General features: G+C 43.3%; 2 protein-coding genes and 1 long non-coding RNA gene across 43 annotated transcripts in view; 2 read left to right on the top strand and 1 right to left on the bottom strand.

The window, feature by feature from the left end:
• LOC118383352 (tetratricopeptide repeat protein 30A) overlaps positions 1-3,523 on the top strand; it is a 45,091-nt gene extending 41,568 nt beyond the window's left edge. The window contains exons 16-19 of the mRNA XM_052520032.1: positions 74-177; positions 1,638-1,716; positions 2,349-2,478; positions 3,495-3,523. Of these exons, the coding sequence (XP_052375992.1) occupies positions 74-177; positions 1,638-1,716; positions 2,349-2,478; positions 3,495-3,523 (342 nt within the window). The remainder of the gene's footprint in view (positions 1-73; positions 178-1,637; positions 1,717-2,348; positions 2,479-3,494) is intronic.
• Positions 3,524-3,545: 22 nt separating this feature from the next.
• Positions 3,546-5,471, top strand: LOC127930230 (uncharacterized). Of its 41 annotated transcripts, none has more exons than XR_008137377.1 (4): positions 3,546-4,810; positions 4,932-5,011; positions 5,117-5,278; positions 5,339-5,471. It is a non-coding gene; the product is annotated as an uncharacterized LOC127930230 (long non-coding RNA). The 41 variants fall into 41 exon arrangements; XR_008137388.1 differs by having other exon boundaries at positions 5,117-5,258; positions 5,339-5,461; XR_008137380.1 differs by lacking the exon at positions 5,339-5,471 and having other exon boundaries at positions 3,546-4,750; positions 4,791-4,870; positions 4,952-5,011; positions 5,177-5,310.
• Positions 5,472-9,009: 3,538 nt separating this feature from the next.
• Positions 9,010-14,592, bottom strand: part of LOC127930360 (UPF0764 protein C16orf89 homolog) — an 8,631-nt gene continuing 3,048 nt past the window's right edge. The window contains exons 3-4 of the mRNA XM_052520033.1: positions 9,406-9,556; positions 9,010-9,082 (exon numbers count right to left, since the gene is read on the bottom strand). Of these exons, the coding sequence (XP_052375993.1) occupies positions 9,010-9,082; positions 9,406-9,556 (224 nt within the window). The remainder of the gene's footprint in view (positions 9,083-9,405; positions 9,557-14,592) is intronic.

A 14,592-nucleotide genomic window follows, 5' to 3' on the forward strand; every position in this document is an offset into this window, starting at 1 on the left:
AGTGAGTTTTACAGTATAAAACACAGTGAAACATCTGAGCCCACCACTGTCCCTGTAACCCCGTTCTCCTCAGGCTGAAGAACTGATGAGGAAGATCGAGAAGGAGGAAGAGCAGATCTCCTACGACGACCCCGATAAGAAAGTCTTCCACCTCTGTATAGTCAACCTGGTGATAGGGTGAGTTGGATTTACACGGTCCTTCAGCGGTGTAGTGGAGGGGAACTTACAGAAACTCTTCTCACCCACCTTTTGGGGGCAAAATGCATTGAAAGTATAGGGAGCCGTTACTATTGTTTTACCACGACATCACTGGTTACATTGACAGGTTCTGTTACACTACACTGTGTTAATGGTGTTTTTATGTCTCTTCCAGGACCCTACACTGTGTTAATAGTGTTTATATCTCTCTTCCAGGACCCTACACTGTGTTAATAGTGTTTATATCTCTCTTCCAGGACCCTACACTGTGTTAATAGTGTTTTTATGTCTCTTCCAGGACCCTGTACTGTGTTAATAGTGTTTATATCTCTCTTCTAGGACCCTGCACTGTGTAAATGGGGTTTATATTTCTCTTCTAGGACCCTGCACTGTGTAAATGGGGTTTATATCTCTCTTCTAGGACCCTGCACTGTGTAAATGGGGTTTATATCTCTCTTCTAGGACCCTGTACCGTGTTAATGGGGTTTCTATGTCTCTTCTAGGACCCTGCACTGTGTTAATAGGGTTTATATCTCTCTTCTAGGACCCTGTACTGTGTTAATGGGGTTTATATCTCTCTTCCAGGACCCTGTACTGTGTTAATGGGGTTTATATCTCTCTTCCAGGACCCTGTACTGTGTTAATAGGGTTTATATCTCTCTTCCAGGACCCTGTACTGTGTTAATAGGGTTTCTATCTCTCTTCCAGGACCCTGTACTGTGTTAATAGGGTTTATATCTCTCTTCCAGGACCGTGTTAATAGTGTCTCTATCTCTCTTCCAGGACCCTGTACTGTGTTAATAGTGTCTCTATCTCTCTTCCAGGACCCTGTACTGTGTTAATAGTGTCTATATCTCTCTTCCAGGACCCTGTACTGTGTTAATAGTGTTTATATCTCTCTTCCAGGACCCTGTACTGTGTTAATAGGGTTTATATCTCTCTTCCAGGACCCTGCACTGTGTAAATGGGGTTTATATCTCTCTTCTAGGACCCTGTACCGTGTTAATGGGGTTTCTATGTCTCTTCTAGGACCCTGCACTGTGTAAATGGGGTTTATATCTCTCTTCCAGGACCCTACACTGTGTTAATAGGGTTTATATCTCTCTTCCAGGACCCTACACTGTGTTAATAGGTATTATATCTCTCTTCCAGGACCCTGTACTGTGTTAATAGGGTTTATATCTCTCTTCCAGGACCCTGTACTGTGTTAATGGGGTTTATATCTCTCTTCCAGGACCCTGTACTGTGTTAATAGGGTTTATATCTCTCTTCCAGGACCCTGTACTGTGTTAATAGTGTTTATATCTCTCTTCCAGGACCCTGTACTGTGTTAATAGTGTCTCTATCTCTCTTCCAGGACCCTGTACTGTGTTAATAGTGTATCTATCTCTCTTCCAGGACCCTGTACTGTGTTAATAGTGTCTCTATCTCTCTTCCAGGACCCTGTACTGTGCCAAGGGGAACTACGACTTCGGCATCACCCGTGTCATCAAGAGTCTGGAACCGTACAACAAGAAGGTTGCACATTGTTTTTCTATCCGGCAGTTCTGGAACATTCTCTTGGAAAGCCAATGTTTTTGGATGTTTCTACCACTTCACCCCTGACAAACATGTTGGTAGTGTGTCCCAAATGACACCCTATTCCCTATATAGTGCACTACTCTGTTTAAAAGAAGTGCACTACTCTGTTTAAAAGTAGTGCACTATATAGGGAATAGGGTGTCATTTGGGACACGACCCTTCCAGAGTGTTTGATCTTTGTTTAGATATTGGCCAACCGAAACATAGCCCAGAGTTCTGCACCTGTGTCTGCTCACTCAGCCCAGCTGAACACACAGAGTGTCTCTGTAGGAGTGTTGTTGTCATTCCTACAACTCTATCAACCACACACTGGTTTTAACTGGTTTTAGCTGGTTTTTCAGGCCAGGTACAAGTTGTTTAGATCAGGGTACCTGTCAAATGACTTTGAGTCTCCAGAGTGTATATCCCCCGCCCCCCTAGGGTTGGGAAATAACACAATGTCCAGACAGGTTTTCCATGAATCCTAGTTGGAAGATTCCCTGAATCAGGAGGGAACGAGAAGGACATATCTATTCCTCTGACCAGGGTTTCGTATCCTTCTCTCATTGGTTGTGGTCCTGTGTGTGTAGCTGGGAACAGACACCTGGTTCTATGCTAAGCGCTGTTTCCTGTCTCTGCTGGAGAACACGGCCAAACACATGATCATGATCAGGGACTCCGTTGTTCAGGAGTGTATTCAGTTCCTGGAGCACTGTGAAGGTACGGACGCACACACACACACACACACACACACACACACACACACACACACACACACAATTACACTTGCAGACAGACACACACACATGCACAGTTTCAACACACCATTTACCCTCCTTTCGTCCCTCTCTCTCTCCTCCCTCTCTCCCCCTCTCCCTCCCCTCTCCTTCTCTCCCTCCCCCTCTCCTCCTCCCCCCTCCCTCTCCCTCCCCCTCCTCCCCCTCTCCCCTCCCTCCCCCTCCTCCTCCCCTCTCCCTCCTCCCTCCTCCCCTCCCCTCCCCCTCCCCTCTCTCCTCTCCCTCTCTCCCTCCTCCCCTCCCTCTCCCCCCCCCTTCTCCCCTCTCCTCTCCCTCCCTCTCCTCTCCCTCCCCCCCTCCCCCTCTCCTCCTCTCCCTCCCTCCTCACCCCCTCCCCCTCCTCCTCCTCTCCCTCCCTCCTCCTCTCCCTGCCCTCTTTCCTCTCCTCCCTCTCTCCTCCCCCTCTCCCCCTCTCCTCTCCCTCTCCTCCTCTCCCCCCCTCTCCTCCCCCCTCTCCTCTCCCCCCCTCCCCCTCTCCTCCCCCTCCTCCCTCCCTCCTCCTCTCCTGCCCTCTTTCCTCTCCTCCCTCTCTCCTCACCCCTCCCCCCTCTCCCTCCCCCCTCTCTCTCTCCCCTCCCCCCTCTCCTCCCTCCTCCTCTCTCCTGCCCTTTCTTCCTCTCCTCCTCTCCTCTCTTTCCTCTCCTCCCTGTCTCCTCTCCCCCTCTCTCTAAGACAGAGCCAGCCATGATAGAACAGCCACTGGAGAGGACAGGATGCCCATCGGAAAGAACACCGTCACCTACGAGCCCTCTTTCGCCTCCTCAAAGCTCTCTTCTCCTCCCTCATCCCTCCCTGGAACCAGTGATGTCATACTCCCCCTCTCCTCTCTCCCTGAACGGAACAGAGCCTGTGATGTCAGCCACTGGAACCCGGATGTCACATCGGACAGAACCAGTAGTTTACCTCTAAAGCCTTTTTAAAACCTGTTCTACACCCCAGACCTTACACAGATGTTAAAGCCTTTTTAGCCCTGTTACACAATGTTGGTGTGTCCCAAAGAGCCCTATTCCCTACATCAGGGCTTCTCAAACCACTTCCCTGGGACCCCCAGACCTTACACAATGTTGTTGTAGCCCTGAACTAGGTCACTTGATTCAAGTAGTCAAAGGGCTTGACGTTTAGTTGACAAGTTGAATCAGGTGTGCTCGCCAATTATCATACTTGAGTAAAAGTAAAGACAGAAAATGACTCGAGCGAAAGTGAAAGTCGCCCAGTAAAATGCTACTTGAGTAAGTCTTAAAGTATTTGGTTTTAAATATACTGAAGTATATATATATATATATGTATATGCCATTTAGCAGACGCTTTTATCCAAAGCGACTTACAGTCATGTGTGCATACATTCTACGTATGGGTGGTCCCGGGAATCGAACCCACTACCCTGGCGTTACAAGCTCCATGCTCTACCAACTGAGCCACAGAAGGACCACATGTATAAATCATTTCAAATTCCTGATATTAATCAAACCAGACGGCACCATTTTCAGTTTGTTATTTATTTACGGACAGCCAGGGTCTCCAACGCTCAGACATCATTTAAAAACAATGCATTTGTGTTTATTAGTCAGTCTGCCAGATCAGAGGCAGTAGAGACGACCAGGGGATGTTATTTTGATAAGTGCGTGAATTTGACCATTTTCCTCTCCTGCTAAAGCATTCAAAATGTAACGTGTACTTTTGGGTGTCGGGGAAAATGTTGGGAGGAAAAAGTGCATTTATTTTCTTTAGGAACGTAGTGAAATAAAAGTTAAAGTTGTCAAAAATATAAATAGTAAAGTACAGATTCCTCCAAAAACTACTGAAGTAAAATGACTTTAAAGTACTAGTTAAGTGGTTTCCACCCCTGGTGCTGTGGAATAGATGAAAACCATAGAACGACTGATTGTCCCCAAGAGAGGATGGATACACACTGCCCTACATAAGTGCACTACTTTTCACCAGAGCCCTATGGGTTTGCCTGGTCAGAGGTAGTGGTATAAGTAAATAATTGGGTGCTATTTAGGACACATGTCCAGGTGAAGGGTCACACAGCCAGGTGAAGGGTCACACAGCCAGGTAAAGGGTCACACATCCAGGTGAAGGGTCACACAGCCAGGTAAAGGGTCACACAGCCAGGTGAAGGGTCACACATCCAGGTGAAGGGTCACACAGCCAGGTAAAGGGTCACACAGCCAGGTGAAGGGTCACACAGCCAGGTGAAGGGTCACACAGCCAGGTGAAGGGTCACACATCCAGGTGAAGGGTCACACATCCAGGTGAAGGGTCACACATCCAGGTGAAGGGTCACACAGCCAGGTGAAGGGTCACACATCCAGGTGAAGGGTCACACATAATAATAATAATAATATATGCCAGGTGAAGGGTCACACATTCCAGGTGAAGGGTCACACAGCCAGGTGAAGGGTCACACATCCAGGTGAAGGGTCACACATCCAGGTGAAGGGTCACACATCCAGGTGAAGGGTGGCTGACATTAAGGTGAAGGGTCACACATCCAGGTGAAGGGTCACACATCCAGGTGAAGGGTCACACATCCAGAAAGGGTGAAGTCACACATCCAGATGAAGGGTCACACATCCAGGTGAAGGGTCACACATCCAGATGAAGGGTCACACATCCAGGTGAAGGGTCACACATCCAGGTGAAGGGTGGTTGACATCCAGCTGAAGGGTCACACATCCAGGTGAAGGGTCACACATCCAGGTGAAGGGTCACACATCCAGGTGAAGGGTCACACATCCAGATGAAGGGTCACACATCCAGATGAAGGGTCACACATCCAGGTGAAGGGTGGTTGACATTCAGGTGAGTGGTCTCTTGGTGATGTCCTGCTCTGTCAGGTAGTAGTTGAGGTATCCTCCCAGAGCGCTCACTGACACGCCTGTTATGTGACTGGAACAACCATCTGGAGGGAGGAGAGATGGAACAGTACAACAGTATTGAAGCTGGGTTCTGAGTGTGTGTATGTGTGTGTGTGTGCTGTTTCTTTGTGTGTATGTGTGTGTGTGTGCTGTTTCTTTGTGTGTGTGTGTGTGTGTGTGTGTGTGTGTGTGTGTGTGTGTGTGTGTGTGTGTGTGTGTGTGTGTGTGTGTGTGCTGTTTCTTTGTGTGTGTGTGTGTGTGTGTGTGTGTGTTTCTTTGTGTGTGTGTCTGTGTGTGTGTGTGTGTGTGTGTGTGTGTGTGTGTGTGTGTGTGTGTGTGTGTGTGCTTGCTGGTTCTCTCTGTGTGTGTCTGTATGTGTGCATTTTGGCCATGAACAACACCAGGGATATTCTTGACACACACCCTTCAACATTCTCTCTCTCCTCTTCACTCTTCTGTGGGGCTGTGTAAAACATCCCACTTCCTGATCCTGCAGCCTCAGAATGTGCTGCAGCCAATCAACTTTGAGAAAGTCAGAGAAACCAGCCAATCCACACAGCAGTACTGTGGAGAGGGAGGAAGTTATAGAAAGTAAAATCATGGTCTCGTTTTAAACAAACTACAACTTATAAAGGTTTTACATGTTCAGTTTCTCTAAACACTGACTGTCATACTGCTTCATAGACACTCTAGTCTACTTGGAGTACACAGATAGGCCCTGCTCTAATGTAGTGCACTATATAGGAACTGGGTGCCATAGATCTCTGCTCTAATGTAGTGCACTATATAGGGAACTGGGTGCCAGATCTCTGCTCTAATGTAGTGCACTATATAGGGAACTGGGTGCCATAGATCTCTGCTCTAATGTAGTGCACTATATAGGGAACTGGGTGCCATAGATCTCTGCTCTAATGTAGTGCACTATATAGGGAACTGGGTGCCATAGATCTCTGGTCTAATGTAGTGCACTATATAGGGAACTGGGTGCCATAGATCTCTGCTCTAATGTAGTGCACTATATAGGGAACTGGGTGCCATAGATCTCTGCCTAATGTAGTGCACTATATAGGGAACTGGGTGCCATAGATCTCTGCTCTAATGTAGTGCACTATATAGGGAACTGGGTGCCATAGATCTCTGCTCTAATGTAATGCACTATATAGGGAACTGGGTGCCATAGATCTCTGCTCTAATGTAATGCACTATATAGGGAACTGGGTGCCATAGATCTCTGCTCTAATGTAGTGCACTATATAGGGAACTGGGTGCCATAGATCTCTGCTCTAATGTAATGCACTATATAGGGAATAGATCTGGTCTAATGTAATGCACTATATAGGAACTGTGCCATAGATCTCTGCTCTAATGTAATGCACTATATAGGGAACTGGGTGCCATAGATCTCTGCTCTAATGTAATGCACTATATAGGGAACTAGGTGCCATAGATCTCTAGTCTAATGTAATGCACTATATAGGGAACTGGGTGCCATAGATCTCTGCTCTAATGTAGTGCACTATATAGGGAACTGGGTGCCATAGATCTCTGGTCTAAAGTAGTGCACTATATAGGGAACTGGGTGCCATAGATCTCTGGTCTAATGTAGTGCACTATATAGGGAACTGGGTGCCATAGATCTCTGGTCTAAAGTAGTGCACTATATAGGGAACTGGGTGCCATAGATCTCTGGTCTAATGTAGTGCACTATATAGGGAACTGGGTGCCATAGATCTCTGCTCTAATGTAGTGCACTATATAGGGAACTGGGTGCCATAGATCTCTGGTCTAATGTAATGCACTATATAGGGAACTGGGTGCCAGGATCTCTGCTCTAATGTAATGCCTTATAGGGAACTGGGTGCATAGATCTCTGCTCTAATGTAATGCACTAGGGAACTAGATTTTAGATGCACTATTGTAAATAGTGACTATTCTACTGGAATGTGCACTATAAGGTGGGTGCCATAGATCCAATTTGTAGGGAACTGGGTGCCATAGATCTCTGGTATGCACTATATAGGGAACTGGGTGCCATAGATCTCTGGTCTAATGTAGTGCACTTATAGGAACTGGGTGCCAAGATCTCTGTCTAATGTAGTGCACTATATAGGGAACTGGGTGCCATAGATCTCTGGTCTAAAGTAGTGCACTATATAGGGAATTGGGTGCCATAGATCTCTGGTCTAATGTAGTGGGAACTATAGATCTTGGTCTAATGTAGTGCACTATAGGGAACTGGGTGCCATAGATCTCTGCTCTAATGTAGTGCACTATATAGGGAATAGTGTGTAATTTGAGACGGACTGTTTTAATGAAGATGTCCTGGGTCTCCCCGGTGAAGTTCTTCTGTATGATGTCCATGTTTCCCTTCAGCATGTTGGGCAGAATGTCCCCTGGTACTGTCTCTCTGTTAGGGAACTGGGCGACATACGCATGTCCCCCTTCAACATGGCAGAACACCTCTATAGGGGGGGCAGGGAGGGAGGGATCTCTGGTCTAAAGTAGGGGGTTAAGGGAGGGTGATAGGGGTTAGGGAGGAGGGGGTTAGAGGGAGGGTGCCAGGAGAGAGTAGGGGGTATAGGGAAGGGTGCCAGGGAGGGGTTGCACAGGGAATAAGGAGGGGGTCCAGGGAGGGAGAGAGAGAGGGGGTTGGAGAAGGGAGTCCTGGGTCAGTGAAGGGAGGGGTTAGCATGAAGGGAGGGGTAGGTTAGGAGGGAGGAAAGAGATGGTTCAACATGGCAGAGAGGAGGAATTAAAGGAGGGGAGGGGAGGGGGAGGGGAGAGAGAGAGGGGGTTAGGGAAGGGGGTTAGGGGGGAGGGGGAGGGGAGGAAGGTTTTGTATCAGGGAGAGGGGGTTAATCACAGGGGTTAGGAAGAGGAGAGGGGAGGGAGGGATCCAGGGGGTTAGGAAGAGAGGGGGAGGGGAGGAGAACTGGGGGTTAGGGAGGGGAGAGGGGGGTTAGGAGGAGGGGGTTAGGAGGGAGGGAGAGGGAGAAAGGGGGTTAGGAGGGAGGGGAGAGAGGAGGGGTTAGGGAGAGAGGGAGGGAGAGAGGGAGGGGGTTAGGGAGAGAGAGAGGGAGGGAACTGTTAGGGAGGAGAGGGGAGGGAGAGAGAGAGGGAGGCAGGGAGGGGGAAGAGAGAGGGAGGAGGCCAAGGAGGGGGTTAGGAAGGGAGAGAGGGAGGGAGGGAGAGAGCCACATAGGCAGGGGGGAGGAAGAGAGATGCGGGGAGGAGGGGAGGAGGGGGGTTAGGAATCAGAGGGGAGGGGGGCAGGGAGGGAGGAGGGACGCATTAGGGAGGAGATAGCAGGGAGACAGCAGGGAGAGGGTTGGGAGGGAGAGGGAGGGAGGACTGAGAGATAGGAATCAGGGAGGAGGAAGAGAGAGGGAGGGAGGGGGTTAGGAAGGGAGAGATGGGGAGGGGAAATTAGGGGAAGACAGGACCACATAGAAAGTTAGGTGTGTGTGTGTGTGTGTGTGTGTGTGTGTGTGTGTGTGTGTGTGTGTGTGTGTGTGTGTGTGTGTGTGTGTGTGTGTGTGTGTTTCTCATATTGGCTCCCAGCATGAAGTAGAGCAGCTGGTGAGAGAGGGTAGTTAGAGACATCCAAACCTCGTCATTGTGTCACGACATGACTTGGTCACGATGCAAGGAGTCCCGTTGTTCTTCCTGACAAACCATCACATATACAGGCACACAGGCACGCGCACACAGGCACGCGCACACAGGCACACAGGCACGCGCACACAGGCACACAAGCACACAGGCACGTACACAGACACACACGCACAGGCACAGACACACAAGCACGTACGCACATATACAGGCAGAAAAATGTATTAGCAACCTGGTCAACGGAAGCTGTAGGCCTTCTGGGTTTTATTACCCTCCTACTGACACTGAAATACATGAGATTTAGTGAGGCATCACCTTGTGCCGCTCAATAAGCGCAGTGTGTGTGTGTGTGTGCGTGTGCGTGTGTGTGTGTTTACCATGTTCCCAGTAGCAGGGTCATACACTTGTCGCTCTGCGTCTCATCGTAACACTCCATGGTTCGACCGGAGGAGTAGGCCAGAGAGGGATCTGTGGAGCCCCACTCATGAGGTACTGACCAGAAGGTCCAGCTCAACAGAGGCTCAAACTCTACAGGAGAGAGAGAGAGAGATGAAAAGTGATGAGATTAGAGAAATGAAGAGATGATGAGTGGGATGAGTCCAGATCGAAAGAGAGAAATGAAGAGGAAGAGAATGAGGGATGAGTAGAGAGGGAAAGAGCAGGGGAGAGAGAGAGAAGAGAAAGGTAGAGAGGGGAGAAGAGTAAGGTAGAGGGGAGAGAGAGAGACTATCAGAGAGGAAAGGTAGAAGGGGGAGAGAGAGAGGTGTAAATAGTATTTACATTCTGTAGTATTTGGGGTCAGTCTTCTCCAGCTCCAAGACAGCCTTAGCCAGGCTCTGGTCCAGCCTCCTGACCAGGGTTACCGTAGCAGTCTGAGACCAGCTCAGAGTTCAGTGTAGGGCCACGTTCTCACTGCTTCCTTCAACTCCGCTGGGGCCCGGAGAATAAGGACATGGAAAGAGATGTTTTCAAAAGACATCTGTAATTATTAAGTGACTGAAGTCATCTTTGGCTCTCCTATCTACAATGTTGACACGCCCACAAGAACACAATAACAAACTTTGATCAACCATAAAGGTTTGTATTTCATATAGACAAAAATAATCACATCACATAATGTTTTCTTTCAAATCCACATACCTGTACTGAATAGCCAATCAGACAGCCTGGAGAACTGTGCCGTGTTATGCGGGACACCGCAATAGCAGGAACAGGAAGCATTTGGTGCATGCTGACTTGCTGAGCCAGCAAATAGTCTAACAAAACAACCACATAAATAGACTACAATTTAATGTCAGACATGTATCAAAAATAATCCACGTTTCCTCGACATACAGTATATTTCCTCGCATATTTGGGTAGTCTATGTGCATATTTAATATAATCTATGTGCATATTTGGGTAGTCTATGTGCATAGTACTTGTATTCCGTTGGACCAGACGAAGATTGTTGTGGATCGAAACGTCTCATTAAAGGTGCTAAGTTAGGAGGATATATGATACACAGTATCAGATACAGTGTGCAGACCTTACTGTTACCCCCATACAGAATGATAACTAACGGCAGTGATAATAATGACGCTCTATACTACTCACCCTGCAGGATGATGTACCCGACCACTCCGTCTAGGTTGATGTTACCGTGCTCTTGCTCCAGGAACGATGCGCTTTTAGTACGAAGCTGGCTAGAATCACATCAATGACCTCCTCCTGCGCCGCATTGGTGGCAGAAATAAGGACAAAGTACCTCTACTACAAACCTAGCCATGTTCTGTCATAGGCTACAAAGTACCTGTAGTTTAATAGCCGTACCTGTAGGGCTAAACCCCAAACAGTTGACAGTCAGCGTTACATAGTACCTGATTTAACATGATTTGCAATGGTTATGTGCTTGTTTAGCGATAGTACCTGTAGTTTAATAGATCGATGAAACTGGGAATTCAGTTTTAGTTACATTAGGCAAATGCAATTTAATAGAATTTCGTATAGTACTGGTTTCTTCAAGTTTGATTCAATCTTTGTAACTATGGTTGCCCAGTCACATAGTTACATAGTACCTGTGATGGAATTAAAATATAAAGTTATTATTGAGGGGTACACAGAGAGGGAGGGGGGTAGATAGGGTGTCGAGGATGAGTTTAATAGAACTCTATAGACCTGTAGTTTAATATTAATTTTATGGCTACATGGTTACAGTCATATAGTTACATAGTACCTGTAGTTTAATATAATCTATGGTTATCATATAGTTACCTGTAGTTTAATAGAATCTCTATAGTTACAGTCATATAGTTACATAGTACCTGTAGTTTAATAGAATCTCTATAGTACCTGTAGTTTAATAGAATCTCTATAGTTACAGTCATATAGTTACATAGTACCTGTAGTTTAATAGAGTCTCTATAGTTACAGTCATATAGTTTAATATACCTGTAGTTACAGTCATCTATAGTTACATAGTCAGTTTAATAGTTACTATAGTACCTGTAGTTTAATAGAATCTCTATAGTTACAGTCATATAGTTACATAGTACCTGTAGTTTAATAGAGTAGTTACAGTCTATAGTTACATAGTACCTGTAGTTTAATAGAATCTCTATAGTTACCCTGTAGTTTAATATAATATCTATAGTACCTGTAGTTTAATAGAATCTCTATAGTTACCATGTTAGTTTAAATAGAATCTCTGTAGTACCTGTAGTTTAATAGTATATATAGTTACATAGTACCTGTAGTTTAATATAATCTCTGTAGTTACAGTCATAATAGAATTACATAGTACCTGTAGTTTTAATAGAATCTCTGTAGTACCTGTCATATAGTTACATAGTACCTGTAGTTTAATAGAGTCTCTATAGTTACAGTCTATAGTTAGTACCTGTAGTTTAATATAATCTCTGTATACCTGTAGTTTACTATAGTTACATATAATTATCTATAGTACCTGTAGTTTAATAGAATCTCTATAGTACCTGTAGTTTAATAGAATCTCTATAGTTACAATAGAGTCTACTATAGTACCTGTAGTTTAATAGAATCTCTGAAGTTACAGTCATATAGTTACATAGTACCTGTAGTTTAATAGAGTTACAGTCATAAGTTACATAGTACCTGTAGTTTAATAGAGTCTCTATAGTTACAGTCATATATTACATAGTACCTGTAGTTTAATATAATATCTATAGTACCTGTAGTTTAATAGAATCTCTATAGTTAGTATATAGTTACATAGTACCTGTAGTTTAATAGAATCTCTATAGTTTTAGTTTATATAGTTACTATAGTACCTGTAGTTTAATAGAATCTCTATAGTTACAGTCATATAGTTACATAGTACCTGTAGTTTAATAGAATCTCTAGTAGTACATAGTACCTGTAGTTTAATAGTAACATCTATAGTACCCTGTAGTTTAATAGAATCTCTGTAGTACCTGTAGTTTAATATCATATAGTTATAGTACCTGTAGTTTAATAGAGTCTCTATAGTTACAGTCATATAGTTACATAGTACCTGTAGTTTAATAGAGTCTCCTATAGTTACAGTCATATAGTTACATAGTACCTGTAGTTTAATAGAATCTCATATAGTACCTGTAGTTTAATAGAATCTCTATAGTTACAGTCATATAGTTACATAGTACCTGTAGTTTAATATAGTCTCTATAGTACCTGTAGTTTAATAGAATCTCTGTAGTTACAGTCATATAGTTACATAGTACCTGTAGTTTAATAGAATCTCTATAGTTACAGAGTCATATAGTTACATAGTACCTGTAGTTTAATATAATCTCTATAGTACCTGTAGTTAATATAATTACATAGTACCTGTAGTTTAATAGAATCTCTATAGTTACAGTCATATAGTTACATAGTACCTGTAGTTTAATAGAATCTCTGTAGTTACCTGTAGTTTAATAGTTTAATAGAGTCTCTATAGTTACAGTCATATAGTTACATAGTACCTGTAGTTTAATAGAGTACCTGTAGTTTAATATAATCTCTATAGTTACAGTCATATAGTAGTTTAATAGAATCTCTATAGTACCTGTAGTTTAATAGAGTCTCTATAGTTACAGTCTATAGTTACATAGTACCTGTAGTTTAATAGAATCTCTGTAGTTACAGTCATATAGTTACATAGTACCTGTAGTTTAATAGAATCTCTGTAGTTACAGTCATATAGTTACATAGTACCTGTAGTTTAATAGAGTCTCTATAGTTACAGTCATATAGTTACATAGTACCTGTAGTTTAATAGAAAGTGCTCTATAGTTACAGTACCTGTAGTTTAATGGGAATCTCTGTAGTTACAGTATATAGTTACATAGTACCTGTAGTTTAATAGAATCTCTGTAGTTACAGTCAATAGTTGCATAGTACTCTCTATAGTTACAGTCATATAGTTACATAGTACCTGTAGTTTTATATAATCTATAGTACCTGTAGTTTAATAGAATCTCTATAGTACCTGTAGTTTAATATAATCTCTATAGTTACAGTCATATAGTTACATAGTACCTGTAGTTTAATAGAATCTCTATAGTACCTGTAGTTTAATATCTCTAGTTACATAGTACCTGTAGTTTAATAGAATCTCTATAGTTACAGTCATATAGTTACATAGTACCTGTAGTTTAATAGAATCTCTATAGTTACAGTCATATAGTTACATAGTACCTGTAGTTTAATAGAATCTCTATAGTTACAGTCATATGTTTACATAGTACCTGTAGTTTAATAGAATCTCTATAGTTACAGTCATATAGTTACATAGTACCTGTAGTTTAATATAGTCTCTATAGTTACAGTCATATAGTTACATAGTACCTGTAGTTTAATAGAGTCTCTATAGTTACAGTCATATAGTTACATAGTACCTGTAGTTTAATAGAATCTCTATAGTACCCTGTAGTTTAATATAATCTCTATAGTTACAGTCATATAGTTACATAGTACCTGTAGTTTAATAGAATCTCTAAGTACTCTGTAGTTACAGTCATATAGTTACATAGTACCTGTAGTTTAATAGAGTCTCTATAGTTACAGTCATATAGTTACATAGTACCTGTAGTTTAATAGAATCTCTGTAGTTACTCATATAGTTACATAGTACCTGTAGTTTAATAGAATCTCCATAGTTACAGTCATATAGTTACATAGTACCTGTAGTTTAATAGAATCTCTATGGTTACAGTCATATAGTTAATAGAATCTCTATAGTACCTGTAGTTTTAATATAATCTATATAGTACCTGTAGTTTAATAGAATCTCTATAGTTACCTGTCATATAGTTACATAGTACCTGTAGTTTAATAGAATCTCTATAGTTACAGTCATATAGTTACATAGTACCTGTAGTTTAATAGAATCTCTATAGTACCTGTAGTTTAATAGAATCTCTGTAGTTACAGTCATATAGTTACATAGTACCTGTAGTTTAATAGAGTCTCTATAGTTACAGTCATATAGTTACATAGTACCTGTAGTTTAATAGTACCTGTAGTAGTACCTGTAGTTTAATATAATCTCTGTAGTTACAGTCATATAGTTACATAGTACCTGT

Source organism: Oncorhynchus keta, chromosome 5 (genome assembly GCF_023373465.1).
Source record: "Oncorhynchus keta strain PuntledgeMale-10-30-2019 chromosome 5, Oket_V2, whole genome shotgun sequence".
Taxonomy (NCBI): Eukaryota; Metazoa; Chordata; class Actinopteri; order Salmoniformes; family Salmonidae; genus Oncorhynchus; species Oncorhynchus keta.